Raw genomic sequence first — 25,105 nt, 5'->3', positions numbered from 1 at the left:
TTGTCAGTGCACGTCATAGCGAGCAGTTGAGCGGCCTTAGCATGTCATTAGTATATTATGCTTTGATTGGTTGAACAGACAACCAGATGAACGAACACTTAGCATATTAGGCTTTTATTATATAGGATTCTTCCAGCTCATTTCCTTGATCATTTATGTAACCTGCAAAGTAAACACCATTTTACATGGTTTTAACTTAATTACTTTTTTCACTTAATATTATACCATAACATTTTTCCATGTCACTAGATTACTGTCAAAAAGAGTACATTTTAATGACTGCAGAATATTCTCTTGCATGGAAATAACATGATTTACTTAAATGTTCCCTTTTGAAGATTAGGTTTGAGGTTTTTCTCATATTTGTAAATAAGGGTGCATTGTTCATGCCACTTCATATTTCATTTCTTAGTGTTTTGGATTATTTTCTGATAAAAGGTTTTTATTTGATATTAGGAGAGTATGTAGAGAGAAAGTTTGGTATTTTTCAATGTTTTAATCTGGAGCAGTTACAAAAACAATCTCTCTATATAAAAGCCTAAGCGACCATTATGACCCAACAACCAGAATGACAGGAATGACTGGTCAACCAGTCGCTATGACATGCACTGACCACCAGGGGGCAGATGCTTAATGCAGGAGCTGCCCCATAGTGGTCAGTGCACTCCCGCAGCCAACTTCCCACAGCCCCTCCCCCCAGCCGGCCCAGTTCCAATGGGCCCTGATTAGGAGTGGGCCAGCCAGCCAACCTCCCACGGCCCCTCCTTCTGACTAGCCAACCTCCTGCAGTCCCTCCCCCGAGCTGGTCTGGCCCTGATGGGCCCCGATCGCTGTCCATACTGAGGGACTCCATGCGTGCATGAATTTGTGCCCTGGGCCTCTAGTCCTATATAATAAAAGGCTAATATGCAAATTGTCCCCATGGACGGGAGTTAGACCGACCAGGAGTTAGATGTGCGTTGACCACCGGTGTGACGCGGAACATGGCGGGCATTGGCGATGCGGTGCTGGCAGCGGGTGGCAGTGGAGGTGATGCCGGCCCCAATGGCCCAACTAGAGCAGGACAGCAGTGGGGGGCGGGGCTGCTGAGTGGGCGGTGCCGGTCAAGGCGGGTGTGAGCAGGCGCCCCTATCATCCCACCAGTTGCCCCACAGATCGGCCCTGATCATCAGCCAGGCCTAGGGACCCTACCTTTATACAAATTTTGTGCATTGGGCCTCTAGTATCCTATCTAATAAAAGAGTAATATGCAAATTGACCATCACTCCAACACACAAGATGGCTGTCCCCATGTGGACACAAGATGGCCGCCACAAGATGGCCAGCAGGGGAGGGCAGTTGGGAGGGACCAGGCCTGCAAGGGAGGGCAGTTGTGGGTGATCAGGCCAGCAGGGGAGGGCAGTTGGTAGGGACCAGGCCTGCAAGGGAGGGCAGTTGGGAGGGGGGGGGGCGACCAGGCCTGCAGGGGAGGGCAGTTAGGGGTGGAACCAGGCCTGCAGGGGAGGGCAGTTAGGGGCAAACAGGCTGGCAGGGGAGCAATTAGGCATCAATCAGGCTGGCAGGGGAGTGGTTAGGGGGTGATCAGGCTGGCAGGCAGAAGCGGTTAGGAGCAATCAGGAAGGAAGGCAGGCGAATGGTTGGGAGCCAGCAGTCCTGGATTGTGAGAGGGATGTCTGACTGCCCGTTTAGTCCCGATCCTACTGGGCCTAAATGGGCAGTTGGACATCCCTCGAAAGGTCCCAGATTGGAGAGGATGCAGGCTGGGCTGAGGGACACACACCCCCGTGCACGAATTTTGTGCACCGGGCCTCTAGTTTATATAAATTACTATGTACAAGTTTGGGAGAAACTTTTAACTGGCAACCATTTATTTTTATAATTAAAGATATGAATGTGGATTAGTCGAATGCTTTAGTGAGGTTACCATAGGATCTTATCAAGGTGAAATTTATGAAAAAGTACAACTATATGCTTTACAATTTGTTAAATAAAATATAGTATAACCACAATATAACTAAAGCTTATCAAATTGAGTCTAATTTTATTTAGGGGAGAAAGTTATATATCTTTGTCCTTCCTTACTGGTCAGTTTAGGTAAAAGTAAAGGCTAAAAGGAGAGGAGCTTTATGGAAAATATTTAAGCAGCTCAAATCACAAAGTAATATGAAAAATTTTTTAAATATATTTTATTGATTTTTTACAGAGAGGAAGGGAGAGGGAGAGAGAGTTAGAAACATTGAGGAGAGAGAAACATTGATCAGCTGCTTGGTGCACACCCCACAATGGGGATGTGCCCACAACCAAGGTACATGCCCTTGACCGGAATCGAACCCGGGACCCTTGAGTCCGAAGGTCGATGCTCCATCCACTGAGCCAAACTGGTCAGGGCTGAAAATTTTTTTGTGTAACTTTACTTTCTGTGAAGTCTCTGAATTAGTAAAAGTGTGCTCTTGCAAAGGTTTGTTTGAATTAATAGTGGTAAAAGCTTAGAGACTGGGAAGTGCGTTTAAATGTTAATGGTACTGATGCATGGGACCATCTCTGACTAGTTCACATGGCTGGGTTGTTGTTTCAGTGAGCCATGTGTAAAACAGCATGGCCTGGCCTGGCCGGTGTGCTCAGTGGTTGGTCGACACATGAACCAGGAGGCCACGGTTCAGTTCCCTCTTGGGGCACATGCCTGGGTTGCAGGCTCGATCCCCAGTAGGGGGCATTCAGGAGGCAGCTGATCCATGATTCTCTTTCATCATTGATGTTTCTGTCTCTCTCCCCCTCTCCCTTCCTCTCTCTGAAATCGATAAAAAACACACTTTAAGAAAACACTGCCTGAATCTAGCTACAGAATATAGTTCATTTAATTTAGTTTTATCACAGGACTATAGTGAGAATTTAGTTTTAACTGACAATAGTTTTGATTCTTGATCTCCATTTTACACATGTCAAAGTCATTTCTCTCTATTTCTAGGAAATGGAGTTATTTTTTCCTTCGAGTGGAGTCTGTGGACCAGCAAACACTGCTAAATTTACCAATTGTACCTGTTGCATTATTAAGCCCCATGCCATCAGCGAAGGTAAGTGCTATTTCGAATATAACATGTCCAACTCATTTTGTTCATAGGAACTTATGAGCAAATCCTTTTGGAAATGAGATGGGATGTAATTTTAAAAATCATCCTTAAAAAAATAGAATATCCTATATAATAAAAACCTAATATGCTAAGTGTCCAATTGTCCGGTCGCCCGCTCAACCAATCAAAGTGTAATATGCTAATGATATGCTAAGGCCGCTCAACTGCTCCCTATGATGTGCACTGACCACCAGGGGGAGGTGCTCTGACTGGTAGGTTAGCTTGCTGCTGGGATCTGGCTGATTGGGACTGAATGAGATGGGCCAGACATGCCCTGGAGCCCTCCTGCAGTCCCTCCCAGGCTGGCCAACCTCCCGTGTCCTTCCCCAGCCCCATTGTGCACTGGTGGGGTCCCTCGATCTGGCCTGTGCCCTCTCACAATCCGGGACCCCTCGGGGGATGTCGGCTGAGGGACCCCACTGGTGGGCAAATTCATGCACCAGGCCTCTAGTTCTAAATAATAAACGTAATAATAAACATAATTGAATGGATTAATTTTTTTCTTAGTATTAAAGTAATTCAGGTACACAGTAGAAAATATAGAAAAGTTTAAGTAAACAATAAAAGTTACCTGTTTTTAATTATCCTGAGATAGTCATTGTTCACATTTTGATATTTCCTCCAAATCTTTTTATTCTGCATATGTATGTATATGTGTGTAACTGACACATGTGAATGTAATTAACATGTTCAAGATATAGGTCTATAGGCTGTGGTTTCAATTTAATTTTGGGAGCAGTTTTGGCTACTCTTAATTCTTCATTAATATTTTAATAGTTGTACACTATGCAACCTTATAGATGTGGTATAAGATTTGGATACTTAGATTGTTTCCGGTTTTTTGATGTTAAAAAGAAAGCTTTGAAGAATGTATTTGTATGTAAGTATTTGACACTATCTCCAGTCTTTTCCTCTGGCTAGTTTCCTAGTAGTAGAAGTACTGGTTGAAAGGATATGAGCCTTAAAGATCTTGTTGCATAATTAATACTTCTTTGATTATCTAGGAAGTATTTCCTTAGGACCATAATTAGAGGGGAGCAACATGCATGATAGGTAATAAACATTTATGGAGAACTTACCACTATGTGCCAGGTAACAGACTGAACCCCTGTACACTATCTTTTTTAACCTCAGCAATCATGTCTAATAGGTGGGTTTGTCATTCTTTCCAGGTACATGAGGCTCTATGAGAATAAGTCATTTCCCAGTTTAGTAGGGGAGCCAGGATGCAGACACTGGTCTCCTGTCACCTCTGGGTTCTTCCTCTGCACCCACTGTTCTGCAGGAGTCCCGGCAGAGCAGCACATGGTGTAGCAGTAACATTTGAAATGGCTGGGTTGACAGTCTATGAAGGAAATGGGCATTTTATGTTTCCCTCACTTTTCTTCCCTGGGCATGGACACACACACACACACACACACACACACACACACACAATCAATCAATCAATCCATCAATCAATCAATATACAGACACATTTTAATGTGATGAGGCAAGTTCTTGTTTAAAGGCCTCAACTTTATAAAAAGCTTATCTTTGGCACTTTAATACATTCAATTTGATCTCTAGCTGACTTAGTTTTTCTAAGGAAAAATGTGATGCATAGAAAGAGAAATAAAAGAGAATACTAGTTATAGCTCATAATAATTGCATAGATAGATATAAAAATCTATTTAAAATGATTATATAATTGAAATGATGTCACATGACTAATTTTATATTTACACAGGTTTAAATCTTTTTTAGTCAGAGCTTTTTTTAAAGCTTAACTATATTTCATATATTCATATTTGATACATAGCATTTGAAGTAAATGAGTTAAAGTAAAAGGAAATTTTATAAAATTTAACCAAGTGGCAAAACACTTGAAACTTTGGCATTTCAAGGTGTTTTTCCCCCTTTTATTTCTAAACCTCAATTATAGGGATGCTTTAAGACTGTTTTGAAATGTGTAATTAACCCAATTTAGCTTAGCGTTAATAAACTGTGGCTACAATAAAATACAGTTTAAAGTTTCATATTGAATTTATTATTAGATTCACTTGGCCCCCTTTCAAATGGCTGGTTTATGTTTGTCTTTTTCTATAATGATCCCATTTCCTGGCATATTTAATTTCACCCGTGGTCTAGTGTGGATCTGAGAGAAAAAGAGGTTAAAGAAAAAGTTGTTGATAAGAGAGCGGCTGAAAAGAAATAGGGTTGTTCCCTGAGCCTGGCCACCAGCTCCCCCAAAGGCCAGGATAGCCTGCTGACCAAGCAGAGCGCATTGACTGCTGTTCCAGTAAAGAGAGCACACCTTGGGGAGCCCCAGGAGACCTCACAGGGAGAGGTCCTGGGCAGACTTGGTGGAGTGTCAGGTCCACCTTGAGAGATTGAAGGCGGCCTGTCAGGCAGAGATCTGATGGAGACTGGGCAGAGTTCCTGAGATCTGAGTTTAGGATTCGTGGAAACAGTGCGGCAGGGATCTTAACCAAGTATCCTCAGCGCACTGTTGTTTGATAAGAGAGTTGTTTGCCAAGTTGAGAGGATATTGTGAAAAGGGGATCATTTGAGTAGTCTATTGTTGGTGTAAATGGACTTTGGGGAAGTTCCTGACACGTACAATGAAGTCATTTACTGATTTACAGCCTTATCTTTGTGGCTAGGAATTTCTTAGCACAAATAATAAAATCATGCGGATGTAGGCGCCTTAGTTCTTAGTCCTTTGGTTAATCTGTATGGATTCAGTGGTTCGCTTCTCGCTTCTGAGAGAGCTAGGGAAAATACAGAGCGTGGTTTGTGAAACAGATGGTGACATTCGCGGTCTTGTTATATATGTTGATTGAAATATATTTTGTCATTTGGGGGACTCAGATTTTATAAGGCGAATATTTCTGTGTTCTTTTTTTCTTTTTTAACTTCAAAATGATGCAATGCGTTTGTTTTGATGTCCTCAGTATTACTTATATGTAGTTAGTTCAATTCCATTGATAAAATAAGTTAATTTTACCCTGAAATCAGGCTACACAGGCTTGAATCCTGGCTCCACTACTTACTCTCCATGGGCTGTTGGGTAACTGACTTAGGTTAATCTCTTTCCACCTTATTTCCTCATCTGTGAAGTGAGATTAGCAGTTTCCCTTCTTCGCAGGGTAACTATACATTAAATGTAATGGTTAATAATTAACATTAATTAACTACAAGGTCTGCCCAGGCCCAGTGCCCAGTGCTGAGCTGAGTGCTGCGTCAGTGTTGGACATTCTTCCTGTGATGAGTACTCCTCTACCGCTGCCATGACTCCTGCTAGTAACTCCTTAGTAACAATGCAGTGGCCTAAAATGCTAACAAAATCCAACATCCACATCTGTCCCCACAGAAAGAAAGAAAATCCATGTCATTGTTGAAGAAGCTAAGCGCTGTCCTCAGTTCAAGTCTGGTGTACGGGAAGTCCGTGAAGCGGTCATTGCTTCTGTCTGGTTGACGAGCAGCGTCCTCCCGTGAGGCTGGCACTGGGCACGGGGAGGTGGCGAATCGGGAGAGCGGCCTCTACACTGGCCATGGCCCCCGAGTTAGCCTTCTGAAGTATCAGCCCGAATTCTGTCGGAAATTTTTCTTTAGCAGATTAAACAGTTTGGCTGCGTTGTTCATAACATTGTCCTTTCTGAAATTCAGTTTACTTTCGTCTTTAAACCCAGGTGTTCTCTTACTCAGTGAAATTGTGTAGAAAATTCTCATAAAAGATAATTGTGTTCTGTATCTTAATGTTATGTTTTGGCTGTAAAAATTCTATTTTCATGGAGGCTGTTGGAAAGTAATTTTAGATTTTATTTCTAAAAAGTCATATTGTCTGTCTGCAATTCACTTATTAAGAAGCACATTATTTAGTAGAATATTGGCCAGTTTGTAAATGTAACCCCAGAATTATCTCTGATATGCTAATTGAGCAGGAGGACTGTTCTCTGCAAGGTTATGTTTATCAAGTTCCTTACTTTTATCAATCAGCTGTTCTCACTCAGAGCCTCTTTCAGAGAAATTTGGATGCTCAATAGGCCAAGAGCCCGAGAAACACATCCACCCTGTGGGAGCCCGAGAAACACATCCACCCTGTGGGAGCCCGAGAAACACATCCACCCTGTGGGACTTCCCGAGTTTGGGTGATTGAAGTGATAACATTCCCACCTTTTCTATAGTTGATTTTCCTCAAATAACTTAGCCTCTGGAATACTGTGGAAGAGGTGTGAACTTTTTGGTGTAACGAGATTGGATATAAACATCGTAAATCTAACTCGGTTTCAATAAAAACTCTTGGAGTGGGCCCAGTTTTGCTTAGCATGTAGCAGTTGCGGAGTTTTGTGGTTGTTTTATGTTCTATCTGAAACAGCAAACAGGAAGGGGCTTTATAAGATGGGACAGAGTCAGAGTGGCCTGCAGAGCTAAAATATGAACTACCTAACCCTTCACAGAAAGAGTTTATTGGCCTTTGCCATACTGTGCATTGTTAATGGACCCTGCCGAAATTTTAGCATGTGTACCTAACTCTGAATTTTTTAATAAAATGTGGACTTGCTCACTCTCTCCAGATTTTTTTTCTAAGACAAAGATTTTAGAATGTTTAAAACAGCCGCTGGAATCCCCTCCCATCCAAGTTATTAATATGAGAATGTCTATTCTCCTTTCTTTCAAACTTTTTTACTTACCCTTATTGATGTATAAATTACATAGCATAAACACACATGTTCTAAGCGTGCGGTTCTGATGTTATGTTACAGTGTCTCAAGCTCTCAGTCACGAAGTCCTGTGTGTATAAACTTGGTCTTGTCTGATGCCTCCCTGGAGACACTCGGAGGATGAATAGACAGACAGACTGTTTGAATCCAGTGTCACTGTGTGAAGGAGGACTCACTAGACTTAGTCCAGACCCCACTCTGCGCCTTTCTGATTAGTGGGGCTCTGTCCATGACAAAGCAATGAGAGGTTGCCCTGTCCTTTATCTTCAGGCGTCAGGCTTGCTCTCCCCACCCGACTGGAATAAAGAAGCAGCTGTTGCTAGGCAGCCGGGCACTAGCACCTAGCAGCTGTGACGTGAGCCTCAGGAACCCGGCTCCCTTCAGAGCTCAGTGAGTGTGTTACAAGCACAAGACCTATGCTCGTCTGTCTGAATTAGAAGGAACACAATAAAGGGGTGGCCATGAGCCCGTGAAGGTCCTGGGCACCTGGCAGGGATTACTGTAGGATGTGATGTTTGGATACGATTATCCTTCTATGGCTCGACACTTGCTTGGAAAATTTTCTTAGCCTCTCTAAGGCCTCATTTTCTTCATCCGCAAAATGAAGGTGACAGGACCTACTTCATAAACAAGTTAATACATGTGATGCATGTAGAACAGTTTACATAGTAAGTGTTCAAGAAGCGTTAGCTATTAATAATAGTAATTGTCGTGATTCTATCACGACACATTTTTTGAAACCTCGAATCAGCAGTGTTACAGTTAGCTATTGCTTTATAACAAACCATCCCAGAACCTAGCTCCTTAGCAACAATGCGTTACTCCACACACTTCTGTCATGCCCTGGGCTCCCTTGGCGATCCTTCGTGGTATACCTGGGTCGCTGCGTGACTTCTAAGGTAGACGTCTGGAAAGTCAGAATGCAGTTTTTAGCTTTCGTAACTTTAGGAGTACAAATGTTACAAACTAAAAATACTAGTTGCAAGTGTAATTATTTAATTTAGTTTATATTCCTTTTTTTTTAGATTTTGAAAAATACTTGATTTTAAGTTTATGTCTTGGTAAACATTTTAAAAAGAAATGTTTCATTTTAAAATGAAACTTTCAAATACTATTTTACTACGTATTTGTAACACGGGTCTTCTACGTTACTAAAAGCTGCACTCCGACTTGTGGGGCACCCTGTGTGTGTATTACTTAAGGGACCGTATTTAGTGGAAAGAGTGTTGTTTCGTTTGAAAATCAGGTGGACACTTCATTGCCTCCCTTTTTTCGCTTTCTTAAACGTTAGGACTTAGTAGTCACCGTTCAGGGCGTCATGTTCTGGAAGCACCTTGACTCCTGCCTTCGAGCTCGAGAGCTGTTCACCCACTGGGTTCCAGGTTGCCCAGGGTTCCAGGAGGAGCAGGTCGCCGCACATTTCCAGCGGAACTTGGGTGACAGCTCCATTCTCCTCGCCTGCTTTGCATCCACGTGTCTGCTAGAGGACCCTGTCATTTTAGGACACATGGTGATGGCCGCTGAGCAGAGCCACACTTGTTAAAACGGATCTCAGAGAGTTTGTAGCAGAGACAGTGAGTCCCCATCCCGCCTCGGAGGAGCCCCAGCCACTAGTTTCTGTGTGTCCTGTGACCCTCCCCTGCAGAAAGGCACACCGCAGAGGAGGACAGGAGCGCCTTCTGCTTGACTATGGCTCTGCCCTTTGGACTTGTCCTTCTTCCAGGCCAGGAGCTGGCCGATCCCTGTGGAGCTGGGTCCAGAGACCCAGGCCATGTGATTCTACTTTACCGGGACATGTTTTAGAAATGAAAATTTAAGGCAGCACGATCTCATGTTTTAAGACTTTAAAAGATGATTCGAGTTACATGGCAGATTATAAGTGCTGAGAGTCTGACAATCTAATTATAGTTGATTCCTATGAAAATAGCTCTGGAGGAAAAACTGGGGTGAGTAACCCACTTCCACTCTGCATAGACACAGGCCAACATATGACAACGCAGATGCAGTGGGACACAAACTTGTGATAGATGGCAAATGACCCAGCAACTCAAGGGAGAGCTATGCGCCGCAGGCCTTCTAGAGTAAGAGAGAGGCGCCGATACGTAGAAAAGCAGAGGACTGTTCATTAATCCGCTCACACATCTTTTCTTAGATGTGTGCCCTTTTCCCACCCTTCCTACTGCAACCTTCCTTTCTCAGGCTGCAGTGTATCACCTCCCACATACTCAGTGCTGGGTGAGGACAGGGTGCACCTCCAGAAACCCAACCTGCGTTCCCAGTCCTGGCCCATGTACCAGACCGCTGGTGGGAGGACAGGGCGAGCTGGGCTTAGGGAGGGCTCTGAACTGCCTCGGGCAGTCTCCCGGGTCTCTGGCTTTCCTGTCAGCATCGTGCTCTTAGCTGCCCTTTCCCGGCACCATGAGAGGGCGTGAGGGCTGCCAGCAATGAACTGATGAACACAGTGGGAAGAGTGCTTTTCAACCTGGTTCTAATGAAAATGAATGAATGAATGAGTGAATGAATGCATGAATGAATGAATGAATAATAAGTAAAACCCCAGGGAAGGACTCTGGTTGGCTTGTGCAAACAATACGCCCATTCCTAGGGGAATTGCTCGGGTCTCGGAAGCTGAGTGTTAAGGCTGACCCTGTTTGGGTGGATGCTCACCTTGTGACCACTCTCAGAGGCATGTTTTTGTTTTTATTTTAATATGTTTTTATTGATTCTTGGAGGGGAAGGGAGAGGAATAGAGAGAAACAATGATGAGAGAGAATTATCGTCCATCGTGTGCTTCCTGCACATCCCCTACTGGGATCGAGCCCACAACCTGGGCATGTGCCCCGAACAGGAATTGAACCAGTGACCTCTTGGTTCATAGGTCGACACTCAACCCCTGAGCCACACCAGGACGGGTGGCAACTTCCTTTCTAATCAAAGAGGATGGAGGGGGCTCCTAGTCCCAGGAGAAGCAGGAGTTCTCAGAAAGATACTGTTAATGGCTGGATACAGGGTGGCCACTTAGAGGCTTTTGAACAATCCCGGTGAGGACTGTGAGGCTGTGAACTGAGGCCCAGGAAGTGGAGACGGAGAGGTGACTGACATTCGAAGCAGCGAAGAGGCAGCATTCATAGTTACAAGCAAACCTGGGGAACGAGTTAGCTGTGCGCACACCCGCCCGGAAGCAGGCCTCCGCCTTGTGTGCCCTTCGAACCTGTTGGCTGCGCTGCACGCAGTTTTGCGTTTTACCTTCATTTGCATAGTTATTTGTCATTTTTCAGTCACCTGAACATTCCTGTCTAGGCCAAAGTAAAGGACATGTGGTTATTGACAGCTTGTCTTTTCAGGCTGCTAAACACAGAACGGGTTTCTTAAGTCCTCTGTCCTGCCTCCACACGTAACCACGTAAATAAAAGCAATGTCCTTGCCTCGTGTCTACCTGCTCTGGGCAGAAGGCAGTGCTGCGTGGACTGGAACTTTTTATTGGTTTATTTGTGAATGGAGTTATTCTGTCAATGGTACATTTTGCAGGGCTGGTTTAATGTCGTTACAGACTTACAACAGGTGTAGATTGTGATTTCCTTTCATATTGGTTAATGCAGAAGGCTTAATACTGCTTTCATATTTAGATCAGGATTCTTAAATAATCATGTAAAGCCTTTTCTTTATCAAAATAAACAAGACCTTGATTTGTGCTAAGGCACCAGTAGTATCCATGAGGTCAAATCTGTTTACATAATGATACTAATAGTTTATATTTGCCTTCTTAAAAATTAAATTTATTGGGGGGGGCATTGGTTAATTACATTATATAGGTTTCAAGTGTATGCTTCTCTGATACATCAGAGTCAAATCTCCTTCCATCACCATAGATTTGACCCCCTTTACCCTTAACCCACCCCTCTTCCCTCTGGTGATCCCTATACTGTTGTCTGTGTCTATGAGTTTTTGTTTGTTTGCCTTATTTGTTCATTGTTGTTTTTAGTTTTATATCCCACATGTGAGTGCGGTCATATGAAAATACCATGCTGTGGAAAGTAGGAAAGTTCGGAACCATATGATTTATTTGCCTTTTTAAATGTGTTGACATTTGCACAGATGGTGCAAGGGCAGTGGCCGGGGAAACTGCCTTCGCACAAATCAAGACCGTCGCTCCAAGCTCGTAGTTCGCGCATGCTTAACTCTCAGGTGCTGCAGAGAAATGCCACTCTTACGTAAGAATGTCCTCAATGCAGCAATGGAAGTGATTAATTTTTGACCTTCAAGTACAGGTCTTGCTCATACTCCGTGTGAACTAAGGGCAGTACACCCAGGGCTCTTGTGCTCCACACTCAAATACAACCTTGTCTTTACGAAAAGCACTTGTGCCGTTGTTTGAGTTGTGAACTCAATGAGGGGCCTTCTTAGGGAGTCCCACATTTACCTGCAAGACTGATAGCCACACCAGAAATATCCACTGGTTTGCAACTTAACTCTTTTCAAAATTAAGTAATCCTGTCATTTCAAAGACATGGCAGCTGACAACAGTTGTTGGCCAAGATAAAGACCCAAGTGATGATAAAGTTCCAAGTGAACACTAGCATTAGAATCTTGGAAAACTGTCCTCACCACCTGGAGCCTGACAGCTCCCCATGCTTGAAGACTATGCTGATGAAATTGGTGGTGGCGTTAATAGGTGGTGATTTTTTCAGGTGGCCCCATGAAATGAGTCAGCATTTGGAAGATTGCGTAACTCAGTGAGCTAACATTTCCTAAATGATCAATGTGTGAGGTTAGGAAATCATACACCAGTGCACGGTTCATTCAGAGTACAAGAGACCGGTGGATTTTGTCTCCTGGGGTAAAAAAAGTTCACTGGGAGAGGTTTGAAATTATATGTTATCTCAGTTCCCAGGGTCCTTAGTCTCCGTTAAGTCTTAACTGTCCCTCTATTCTAAGAACTCTCCCTCCATCTGATGCTGTGATACTCCTGTCATGTCACAGCAGTATCTTCTTCATTCTCTTGCGTGTCTCCTTTTTATGTGTCTTTATTCATTTTCATTCTTCAATTCCCGAACTTTAAAACTCAAAGCTCTTTTTTTGCCTTTGTCCTTCTTTTTGTCAAACAGTAGTCATCTATTCTCATCATTTCAGCTCTGACCTCTTTGCACCTCATTATATCTCTGTCTGTTGGATGGCACCTGTACCCCAAATCCCAGGGACTTCATTCCTTCACTACTCAGTGATCTTCTTCAGCTAATGGCCAAGCTCTGTCCTCAAGTACCCGTCTGTCTCCTGCTCTAAAATTCTGTTTCTATGTTCAGAATAATTCCGTGTCTTTTTCCTTCATTTGTTTACATTACTTGTGTTCTTGTTTTTCTTTAAAGTGCCACATTCTGCTAGTCTCTTAGACTCAAAACCTTCCTTCTTCCTCTTCAGTCTGTCGAGGTTCGTCCTGTTACATTTGTTTGGCAACATCTTCTACTCCTTCCTTCCTTCTCTGCTGCTGCCACCCAAACGCAGTTGGCATGTTGATCATTTCAGAAGCCTTTGTTCTTCTCCTGTCCTTTATTCCTTCCCTCAGATCAGCTGCCCCATCATTGTTGCCTTAGTAACCTTCCTAGAACACTTCACTTTTGTCCTGTGCTGTCCAGCTCAGGCTTTCTGGGAGTCTCCATTGCTTTTGGCAGGGTTTCCTTTTATTTTTATATTCCTTATATTACATTTTTTAAAATTCATTTTTATTCATTTCAGAGAGGAAGAGACAGGGAGCGAGAGATAGAAACATCAATGATGAGAGAGAATAATCCATTGGCTGCCGCCTGCGCGCACCTACTGAGGATTGAGTCTGCAATCAGGGCATGTGCCCTGCCCGGGAATTGAACAGTCACCTCCTGGTTCATAGGTCAATGCTCAACACTGAGCCACACCAGGCAGGGTTTCCTTTTGAAGGAAAAATGTATTCCCAGTGTTAACATAAATTATTTTACTTATAATGCAACACAAATATAAAGCTAAATATGAACTTTTTCATGTATAACTGTTTAAAACAATTTTATAAATTCAGTACAAACAAAGCTATATAATGGATAAAATTTATAATGTGACTAGAGGCCCAGTGTATGAATTCGTGCACAGGTGGGTCCGGCCATCCTGCCCCAATTGGGGGCTGATCAGGGCTGGGCCGGCCAGGGGGAGGGGCCTTGGGAGGTTGGCCACTGACCCCACCCCGATTGGGGTGGGGAAGGCCAATCTGGGGCGGAGCCGGCTGTGGGACATTGGGGGCGCCCATCAGGGCCCTGATCCGGCCGTTTGGCCGCTGCAGTGCGTGTCATAGCAACTCGTTGTTCTGGTCGTTTTGGTCATTCTATCATCCCGGTGGCTTGGCTTTTAAATATATAGATGTTTGCCAAAACTAAGCCATGAAGGTCAATGTGGATGTGGTACAGACTGTTCAGAGTTTGGCATGAGCCTGTTACAGGCTCAGACTTCTGCACAGCCTTTGTTTGTACAGTGTGTTATGATGTCATTTGGCCTTCACGTGATACCAGTGTGTCATTTGAGAAATAGATGGCATTGTTTTTTTTTTTTTTTTTTTTATCCCTCACCCTTCTACAAGGAAAATAGCACTGCTTGGCTGCAATAACAGTAACCTAAATAAGATGCACATCCAGACACTGGTACTTATTGGTGATTTGGGATGACTGGGTGAGCACCCAGATGACCCAGAATATGGTGTGTGTGTGTGTGTGTGTATGAGAATGTGTGTGTGAGTGTTAGTGGGTGTGTATGAGTGTGAGTGAATGTGTGTGAGTATAAGAATGTGAGAGTGTGTGTGTGTGAATGTGAGTGTGAGTTGGTGTGTGTGAGTTGGTGTGTGTGAGTGTGAGAATGGGTGTATGTGAATGTGTGTGAGAGAGAGAATTTTAGTTGACTTGAAAAAATAAAGAAACTGAATATTTTTATAGAAAGTGAATGGAATCGGAAAATCAGTCCCAGCCTTGCAGCATTCACAGACCCCGTTATACAAATTCCTCCTGCTGACACCCAGGGCCTTCATCCGTTTGGGTTCCATTTCTCTTTTCCACTGTTGTTGTTTTTGACGTCTCACTGTTGTGAGGATACGCTCACTTTCCTAGACTCGTGTGGAGCTTCTGCTGCCTCCTCAGTTATAATCTGATGTTTCTCCTCCGAACCTTCTGAGTACCTAGGACTTGGGAACTTCATTTTCTTGTATTAGTTTTAGTGGTTTGATTTTCATGTTCTCTGCGTCGCTGGACTTCAGGGGCCCGAGAGCAAAATGGTATCTGAGAAGTGGTTTCGTCTTCAGGGTCATCCCTGATGCTCCGGAGCCCTTACTGCCCAGTGGGTGGAATGGCCATAGCAGGCTGTCTCAGGGACTGAGTGTCCCTTGGGAAGTGTCATTTCCTCAGAGAGAGTGTGAGCAAAGGAAAGTAACTTGATGCAGAAAATTTGTATTTCTAAGCAACCAAAATGCCTGAGAAGTTTTGCATTTTTCAAGCGTTTGTTCTGTATTTCCAGGACTGCTGGGAAAGATTCTAATGGCCATCCGAGATGCAGGCTTTGAGGTCTCAGCTATGCAGATGGTACGTAGTTTGCAATGAGTCACAACCTATTGAGGAACTGTTTTTTTCTACCTAAGTTTTAAGATGTTTTACATTGAGTGTTCTCTGCATTAAAATACAAAAAAAAACACAAAAAACAAAACACAAAAACAAACAAACACCACAGAGTTACTGAACTTGGTAATCTTATAATACAAATGTTTTTGAAATTATTTTACCCATCAAATCCTTCACTGAGATAACTAATAGTCAAGTTGTGCACCTAATTGAAGCTGGTACAGGTTTATGCAATTCTTGGAACTTTGCTGGCAAATATGGGCTGAAACAAAGTATTCAGTTTTTACAAACAAAAGATAGAATTAAGCCGAGTAGTTACAGTGACTTTTCTGTTGTCTGGCTCTGTGGCTCCGAGGGGAGTGGGGGAAGAGATCATTTCGGATTTCTCCCGACCGGGGCCTTGTGCTGGTTTCTGGCTTTCCCCTCTGGCACCTTCGAAGAGCCAGCGCCTTTCAGCCCCTCGGTGGTTGGCAGACTGCCCGACTCACGTCCAGGAAACCGTCCACTGAAGAAGCAGCACCGCTCCTGCGGAGCTCAGGCCTCTGTGCGCCACTTACCAGTGCATTTGAGGAGGAATTAGGTGCAGATTACAGGAACTGGATAAACAATGTGGGTGTTACAGTGTAGAAGGCCAGCGAGCTTCTGCTGTTACGATAGTGAAATACTGATCCGATTGGTGGGGCTGTCCATAGGCCAATAAAAAGGTCAGAAATATCCACTGGTTTGCAAAGTCTTTAGGCAAAAACTTGAAGACTGATGAGGAAGTTGGTATTTGAAGAATCTTATCTAGAAGAATCTTATCTAGGACTATAAAGAAATTGTGAGCCAAAACCGAAAAGTAGCAGCGTGGCAAGCCTGCTTAAATAATAACCAGTGTGGGAATTTTAGCTCTAAACATTGATCTAAGTCTGGCTAGATCAACCTATAACGTAAGTCAGTGATTAACCCTTGTAGGTGCTCAGTGAAAACAAGAATAATTTTAAAAGGCTTCATTGGCCCTGTGGGAGAGGCATGGTGATTTAGTGACAATCACAGTCCTTCATTTTTGGAGTCTTAAAGATCTATTTATGAGCCACAGGTCAGCTGCTTTCTAGGTATGTGATCTTGGCCAAATGTCAAGCTTTTTCTTTTCTTTTTTTTTTTTAATTCTCACCTGAGGATATTTTTCCATTGCTTTTTAGAAAGAGCCGAGGGGGGTGGGGTAGTGAGGGAGAGAAACATCAATGTGAAAGGGGCACTTCCGTCAGTTTCCTCCCATATGGAGATTGGACCTGCAACCCAGGTATGTGCCCTTGACCGGGAATTGAACCCATGGCCTTTCAGTGTGTGGGCCAGCACTCTAACCACTTAGTAACACAGGCCAGGGCTCAAATATTCTTATCTTCAGTTTTATCAGCTAAGCAAGGAGACCATTATTGTCTGCCTAAGTAAATTAAATGAAATAGCCCTACCTAATGGAAGAATTTCCATTGCAAGAATTTTGGAATTTCCAGTGCAAATTGCTAGGTATTTAATAAATTATATTTTCTGTTACTACTTTATTATATTAATAGTACAGGTTGTGTGAATGAATATAGGATAAAAAAAAAATTTCTGAAACCAAACAAAATTCCCTCCCTGAATTGTTATGTTGCTCATAAAATAAATCCCCCTAGTTTGAATTATTGTCTGAGTAGGTAGAAATTTCTCCATAATCGTCAGTCCTGGCAACAATAAGCACAGTGAGTGGAGTGAGGTGGGAAATAAAATTGGAAAGTCTGAGGCTATTTCTGAAAACATTTAAGGTCTTAGTTTTTGAGACACTAAAACTTGATGAACTTTTACTTCTAACTAAATTTGAATGCAGCTTGGGCAGGAATGAGTCTTTGTAGGCTTACCTTGTAAGCATATCTTACAACCCTTTTTGAAGAGCAGCAGGAATTCCAGGTGCTTTACCGTGAGCTAGACTAACCAGGGACTTTAGAAGGCTTGGGAGAAAAATCTTATGTTCAGCTTTCTCAACAAAATTTGAAGTAATTTTCTTTAGTAACATTTTTTTTGTGTGCTAATCCTATCTAATAAATGAGTAATATGCAAATTGACTGTCATTCCAACACTCAAGATGGCTGCCCCCATGTGGTCAAAGATGGCTGCCCCCATGTGGACACAAGATGGCCACCACAAGATGGCCAGCAGGGGAGGGCAGTTGGGAGGGACCAGGCCTGCAAGGGAGGGCAGTTGGGGTCAACCAGGCTGGTAAGGGAGGGCAGTTATGGGTGACGGGGCCAGCAGGGGAGGGAAGTTGGGGGTGACCAGGCCTGCAGGGGAGGGCAGTTGGGGGCAACCACGCCTGCAGGGGAGGACAGTTAGGGGCGACCAGGCTGGCAGGGGAGGGCAGTTAGGGGTGACCGGGCCAGCAGGGGAGGGCAATTATGGGTGACCAGGCTGGCAAGGGAAGGCAGTTAGGGGTGACCAGGCCTGCAGGGGAGGACAGTTAGGTGTGACCAGGCCTGCAGGGGAGGGCAGTTGGGGCAACCAGGCCAACAGGGGAGGGCAGTTAGGGGTGACCAGGCCAGCAGGGGAGGACAGTTAGGGGTGACCAGGCCGGCAGTGGAGGGTAGTTAGGGGCAATCAGGCTGGCAGGGGAGCAGTTAGGCATCAATCAGGCTGGCAGGGGAGTGGTTAGGGGGTGATCAGGCTGCCAGGCAGAAGCGGATAGGGGCAATCAGGCAGGCAGGCAGGCAGGCAGGCAAGTGGTTGGGAGCCAGCAGTCCTGGGTTGTGAGAGGGATGTCCAACTGCCCGTTTAGGCCTGATCCTGGGCAGTTGGACATCCCTCGAAGGGTCCCAGATTGGAGAGGGTGCAGGCTAGGCTGAGGGACACACACACACACACACACACACACACACACACACACCCGTGCACGAATTTTGTGCACCAGGACTCTAGTTTAATCCATAAACACCATTGCATTATATATGTCTCTTTCTTATGCTGGGAATGAGGTTTTGTTCAGAGAGGTGTAATGCTGTGGTGAAGAGCATGACAGTGAGGTCAGGCTGAGATGGAACCCAGGTTTGTGGGGGTTCCACAGCCCCTCTGAGTCTTACCCTCATGCAAATCGGGACTGGTACCACCCCTCACATGGCAGGATGGTCGCAGCATCAAAGGAGATGTTGTGTGGACAGGACCAAGAGCAATGCTGACACATTAAGCACTCTAATCATTACACAATTTTATTATTGATGACCTAGCCTCTGATAACACTTCCTTCTTCGAAGAGTATTTGATTCTGCAAACTTTACATTTTAAAGTAAAGAAAATATATCCAAGAGATTATAAATTTTGAGTGCTTAAACGTAGTTCGTTTTCTTTGCTTGATCAACTTATGGTTTTGTGGTGTTGTGTGTGTTTTTTTAAATATAGTTCAACATGGATCGAGCTAACGTTGAAGAGTTTTACGAAGTTTATAAAGGAGTGGTGTCTGAATATAACGTAAGTATCAAACTAAATGTAAAGCATTCGTACTGAAAACAGTTTGTGTGTCTCACATCTGGGTAATCTCAGGATAATCTCTAACGAGGAAAATATCCTTTAAAGTATACAGGGTTCTGCCGGCTGTCAGTCAATGATACCCAGTGACTGCGATATTCTACCCCTGAGAGCCACCGGAAACAGGAAATGCAAGGGGGAAAACCTGCTGGGATATTGACCCACTTTGACATTATCTGTGAAGTTTATAATGTTCTCATGGGGGGAGACTGTCCCGAATGCTTTAGAAAGTTAAAAGCAAGTAGTTCTTAACATGATTGTATAATTTCATAGCAGTACTTTCCATCTACTTTAATGACACAAATGCGGGTAGAGTCATCTGAAAATGTGACTGAGACAGTAGAAACAAGACGAAAAGGGCCCTTGGAAACAAATGACTATATTCACGTACGCCAAATTGTTCCTTAAGATAACACATAGTAGGCATTTCATCAAAGTTAGTTTCCTTCCCCTCCTATCAAATTGTTTCAGACACATTTGTGCTGGTACACTGCCCCATTAGCCCTGCTGTTTCAGAGAGAATTTTGACTTTCCTTTTTGCATGAAGTTCACTGTTCCTGACAATGAGACTGGTCCTCTATCCCCTCCCTTCTCGGGGCCCTTTCCTTTCAACCTTCCTTCACCAGGAAAACTGGCTGGTTCCAGGACCGCTGGAGCCTGGGGCTTCCTCAGCCCACGTGGTCAAGGCTGAGAGTGGTCCTTCTATCGCGGCCTTGGGCTTCCTCAGCCCTGCATGTCCGTGCCCCACCTCCCCCTGCTGAGAACTTGGCTCTTGTCATTTAGTGCAGGCAGAACTTCAGGAGCATGAGACAGGAAATCACACTCACCCCAATTATCCTCCAAAATCAGTCACACTGGACCTTCGTGGATAGCAGAGTGGCTTTGGGGGATACAGTCACAGGTTGAGAACCGCTAGCAGGGTTGCCTAAGACCACCGGAAAACACAGATATTTACATTATGATTCATAACAGTAGCAAAATTACAGTTATGAAGTAGCAATGAAAATAATTTTATGGTTGGGGGTCACCACAACATGAGGAACTGTATTAAAGGGTCGCAGCATTAGGAAGGTTGAGAACCACTGATCTAGAGGGTCTGCTTTCCAGATGTTTAATGAGGAGATAAACCTCTCCCTGCCGTTTCTCATGTCTTTGGAAGGAGCGCTTTGGAATTTATTTCTTCAGAGATGCTTTTGACAGTGCTGTGCTCATGAGGCGAGACCCTTTGAAAGGAAGTTGCACTAGAAGATGAATTCAGATAGTGAAAGCATCCAGGATTACATTCACGTGGTGGCAGTGGTGGGAACAGAGATGAGAGAGCACAGACACTTTTGTTGGGAAAGTGGACAAAATTTGGGAACTGCTTGGTAGGTAGAATGTAGGTGGGGAAGAAGTCAAAGATAATTTTACTTTAATTTTTAACATTTTATATTACATATTACAGGAGATGGTGACAGAAATGTATTCTGGCCCTTGCGTGGCATTGGAGATCCTGCAGACTAACCCTGCAAAGACCTTCCGAGAGCTCTGTGGGCCTGCGGATCCTGTGAGTTACCCTTAAATAGCGCCACGTCTGTTTCAGTCATTAACCAAATGTCTTCACTGGTTTGATAGCTTCAGTTTGCTCTTTAAAAGAAAAAAATACAAATGGGGACACATTAGACAAAACTTTTTATTCGAAGTAGCATTTTCCATCATTTATATTAATTATGACTGGAAACAGAAAATGCAAGGGGGGAAACTGCATTCTGCCTGCTGCGGAGGCGGCTTGGAGAGAGGGACGGTGGCAAGTGTTCATTGAATGTTACTCAGGAGGTCATTCTGACTAGTGAGTTTTTGTTAGCCTAGTGATGGTACAGAATGGGCAGAAACATTTACTGTGGCATTTTCTTTTGTTGTTTCTTCTTGCTGAATTGTTGAGGTAAGTAAATTTATCAAGCTGTGGTGGAACTTGTCCAAGGTACTAATTCTCCTTTGACATAGGGAGGCCGTGAGTGAGCAGTCAGGATAAAGGATGTGGATCTGGTGGCCTCAGACCAGATCCGTCACTAAGTGTGAGCAGTGGGACTTGGTGAAGCTTGATGTTCTCTGTACACCTTCCAATGTGCTCTCTTCACGTGGACGCTTGGTGGCGAGGGTCAGAGAGGGGGCTGAAAAGCAGAACTTGCCTTAGGACACATGAGAAATCTCCATGCGTGTGGTCCAAGCTGGCAGGGTCATGGGAAGTGTTACTGATTTTAAACACTAGCTAACATTTAAGCTTTTTCTCTCATTTCACTACCACTTGTAAACCGTCATGGTAAACGAGTGCCAACGCACTGTGTTTTGATTCAGACAGCCTTTATGCGAATGCCCATGGGTGCGGGACAGTCTGCTAGCAGCACCTGCTAAGGAGTCAGCTTGAGAAAGTGCTCTGAAGCCCTGTGGGGGAGAGCAGATACACAAAGGTGCTTAGAAGATTTACAGAGAAACCCGCAAGCAAGGACTAACATTCGGGGGAAATACAAGTGTCACAGGGTTGTTAGCAAAGAAGCAGTTATTAGGAAGTGGCAGTGACCGAGAAAACTTTGTTAGAGGAAGAGACAGACCTAAACGGGATTTAAAGAAGCGTCAAGGCATAGAGAGAATGGGGAAATCTCTGAAGCATGCGCAAAGGCAGCGACCAAGAAATCTGCACCTTGACTGGCCCACAGCAGGCATATCTGCTGGGCTTCCACGGGCAATGCATCCCTAGAAGCACAAGGAAATACAGTTTCTGAGAGGAAATACGGTGGGGCGGGTTGGGAGTGTGGGATGGGTAGGCTTAAAAGCCAGGCTGAAAATGGTGGACTCTGTGTCATTAGAATCCCACAGAGTAGGAACTAGGACTCCCTGGCCTCGCTGAATTCTGAGAATGCCTAGCTGTTCCTCGAGAGCAAGCTGAGTTGGAAGAGCTTGGAGGCAGGGGCTCTAGAGTCGGGAAGGACAGACCTTGACATCAGAGGGAGGCAGCAGGACCTACCGTCCCGTTTCCGGGGAGCAGGAAGGATGGAAGCAAGTGTGTATGTGGCTGAGCCAGAGTGACTGAGGTGTGGCTCTGCTGCGGAGGCGGCTTGGAGAGAGGGATGGTGGCAAGTGTTCATTGAATGTTATTCATGAGATCAAGGTCAGAGAGAAGGGTGGGCAGGCCCTTGTAATGACGTGAGATTGTATGGTCTCCGTGTGAGACCATTAGTTTTTTAAGAGCTGGAGCAGAGTAGTGACACGATTAGACTTTAAACAGGATTATTCTGACTAGTGAAGAACAGTCTGAAGGGAGACAGGGCACAGGTTGCAGTCCAGGCCCCAGATGCTGGTGACGTGGACTGGGATGGGAGCCGTGGGTGTGCGGGGAAGCAGCCAGGTGGTGTTTACTGGCTAGCTTAGCGCCTTTTCTCCTCCTCCTCCTCCTCTTCCTCCTCCTCCTCCTTCTTCTCTCTGTTTCTCTTTTTAAAGAAATTCTTCTTATTTTCTTTACACTTTTTATTTATTTCAGAGAGGAAGGGAGAGGGAGAGAGATAAAAACATCAATGATGAGAGAGAATCATTGATCGGCTGCCTCCTGCACGCCCTCTTCTTGGGACTGAGCCCACAACCCTGCCATGTGCGCTTGACCGGAATCAAACCCGGGACCCTTCAGTCCACAGGCCAGCACTCTATCCACTGAGCCACACCAGCCAGCGCAGCTCTTCTCTTTATCTTGAGTGGACGAGTAGATAGAGAAGGAATGTGGAGGACCCTCTGTTTTACGGGGCGGAAATCGGATGGAGCGGACCCTTCACTGCTGGTTCACCCCAGTCTGCCAATGAGCCGAGTGGAGGGTGAGTCCCTGCCCCTCCTTGGTCAGGTCAGTGCCCAGCAACCAGAGGCCACAGCACACGCACAGGTGGAAACCAGCCAAATCACAGTTCCTCTTGCTAGTTTACAGTAAAATACAGGAAACACCTTTTCTTAGAATAACCAACTCCGTTATTTTATAAGCATTTCATTGATTTTGGCAAATATGAAAATAAAAAATACATCTCCAGAAAAGTAGTAAGTGTATTTTTAAAGAAAATTGAAAGTGTTCCAAGTACACTGAGAATGTAGAGTACTTGCACAATCACGTGATAGTAATTTACTGAATTTGAAGTGATTTGCATGCAATAATTTACCCGAGCTATTGGGTGATTCAGCAATGAAAAATAATCCTGCTTAAATCATGTTTTTAATGAAGAATAACTTTTCTAACAAAAAACACCCCACTTACCTCAGTGTCATATAGCCATCGGAGTAACCAACACTGTCCCAGTTGGCCCAGGGTTCTCCCAGGCTCAGCACCTGAGCAATCCCTCAGCCCCGGGAAAACTAAGATGGTAGGAACCCCCAAAATTTACCTCATTATTGCACAAGGTAAATCTATTTGGAAGGTGAGCTTGCGGGACGTGGTGATTCTGGCGTGGGGATGAGCAGCCAGGCGGCTTATCTGCGATAGGAAACCAGTCTGTGATAGAGGGGACCGTTAGATTTTGAAAGAAATACAGAAACAGTGCTTAGAACACCACAGCCTCTTTTATTATATTCATTCTTTAACTGTTCTTCCTGAGCTGTTGATTTAAATTTCAGTACATGTAAGTAGCTTTTGTTCCCAGAAGTAGGAGATAGAAATAGAGAAAAGCATTCAGTCTTGAGTTTAAACTCTTCCTTAGGCCCCGATCAGCTTTAGGAAAAGCGAACCCCTGGGTCTTCGGCAAAAAAGCTCTTGAGTGGCCTGTTCTGTTTATTGTTAAAGAACGTAGTCTGGCAGCAGTGGGCTCTCATCCAGGTCCTTCAATGTTAATTTTAATTTTGAAGATTCTTTTTGAACTCAAGTTTTATAAAAACAAAAATGCTGTATGTCACCCTGCTGTAACCAGCAGATGTTGTTTCTTGTTAGTTCTGCTTTGGGGATTATGCAGTGGGTGGAATTAGTTGATCAGGATCCTAAAACAGATGGACGATGAAAAAACATTCTTTAAAGCATTGGTTCTCCCTTTCTAATGCCGCGGCCCTTTAATACAGTTCCTCATGTTGTGGTGACCCCCAACCATAAAAGTATTTTCGTTGCTACTTCATAACTGTAATTTTGCTACTGTTAATGTAAATATCCGTGTTTTCCAATGGTCTTAGGCGACCCTGCTAGCGGTTCTCAGGTTGAGAACCACAGGTTGAGAGCCGCTGCTGTAGAGCCTAAGACCATCGGAAAACACAGTTATTTTTAGGGAGGAGAGAACGAAAACCTAAATTTCAGAATGTGGCTCCTGGATTTGCAGCCTCAGCCAGCACCTCCCTCCCAGCCTTGGCCAGGGCCATCACGCTGCGTGCCTTCGACTTCTCATCAACGCTAGAAAGTGATCACTTGTCCTGTTGTTGAAACCTATTCATCCCCATATTCTGACACAGAACCTGCCTTCTAGGCCATTCTCCACTATAGAGTGAAAGGGCTATCTGCAGGTAAAGGAATTTGGAAAAGTAGTTTTGTTTCCTTGGTTTGTTTTCTCTCCCGCCCCTTTTCCTGCTGAGGGGATGGAGGGCGCTTAGTTTGGAAATTCTCCCCTCTGAGGACAGCCCGAGACTGGCCTAGAACGGGATTCTCGTCCCGGTGTTGACAAACCCTTCAAGTTTCAAAGAATAGAATTTAAGACTCTGTGAATTTGGGTGAGGGGAAAACCCACACACTTATTTTCACTCATCTCCTGCTGAAGGTTAGATTCCCGCGAAGTGAGCATCACACCATTGCAGTGCTGAACTCTGCTCCCAGCCGGAATCAGGTCCCACACCACCCACACCACAGCTGTAACAGCTCACCACGTGCTGGACGGGCTTGCTCCCTGAAAAGTGCAGTAGTTATTGGCTCAGCTGCTGGCTCTTGGTAAAGATGCACATTATTATACCACAGGTTAAAAATACTTTGACGATTGTTTTTCAAAATAACTCATTTCCTTTGTAATCCTATTGCAGACATTTAAAAACAGGACTCTGAGCAAGGTTCTTAGACCTCATCAGACGGGGCCTAGGCACCAGCAAAGTGAAGAACCCCTGTCCTAGAGGAAGCAATGCAGGGTCCCATGGGCCCCTGGCGGTG

General features: G+C 44.5%; 1 protein-coding gene across 3 annotated transcripts in view; it reads left to right on the top strand.

Annotated features, from left to right (window-relative positions):
* The window catches only part of NME7 (NME/NM23 family member 7), a gene marked incomplete at its 3' end in the record, with an annotated part of 105,523 nt that overhangs the window by 31,376 nt on the left and 49,042 nt on the right, over window positions 1–25,105 (top strand). For 2 of the 3 annotated variants that reach the window (XM_080649349.1, XM_080649348.1), the window contains exons 7-10: window positions 2,966–3,071; window positions 15,353–15,417; window positions 18,859–18,927; window positions 20,429–20,530. In XM_080649349.1, the coding sequence (XP_080505475.1) occupies window positions 2,966–3,071; window positions 15,353–15,417; window positions 18,859–18,927; window positions 20,429–20,530 (342 nt within the window). Of the gene's footprint in view, window positions 1–2,965; window positions 3,072–6,483; window positions 7,677–15,352; window positions 15,418–18,858; window positions 18,928–20,428; window positions 20,531–25,105 lie in introns of those variants that run through there. The other variant, XM_080649350.1, reaches the window with a different exon arrangement.

Source organism: Plecotus auritus, assembly GCF_963455305.1.
Source record: "Plecotus auritus genome assembly, chromosome: 12".
In the NCBI taxonomy this organism is placed as follows: Eukaryota; Metazoa; Chordata; class Mammalia; order Chiroptera; family Vespertilionidae; genus Plecotus; species Plecotus auritus.
Note: the sequence above shows the minus strand (reverse complement) of the source record. Positions and strands in the feature narration are given on the sequence as shown.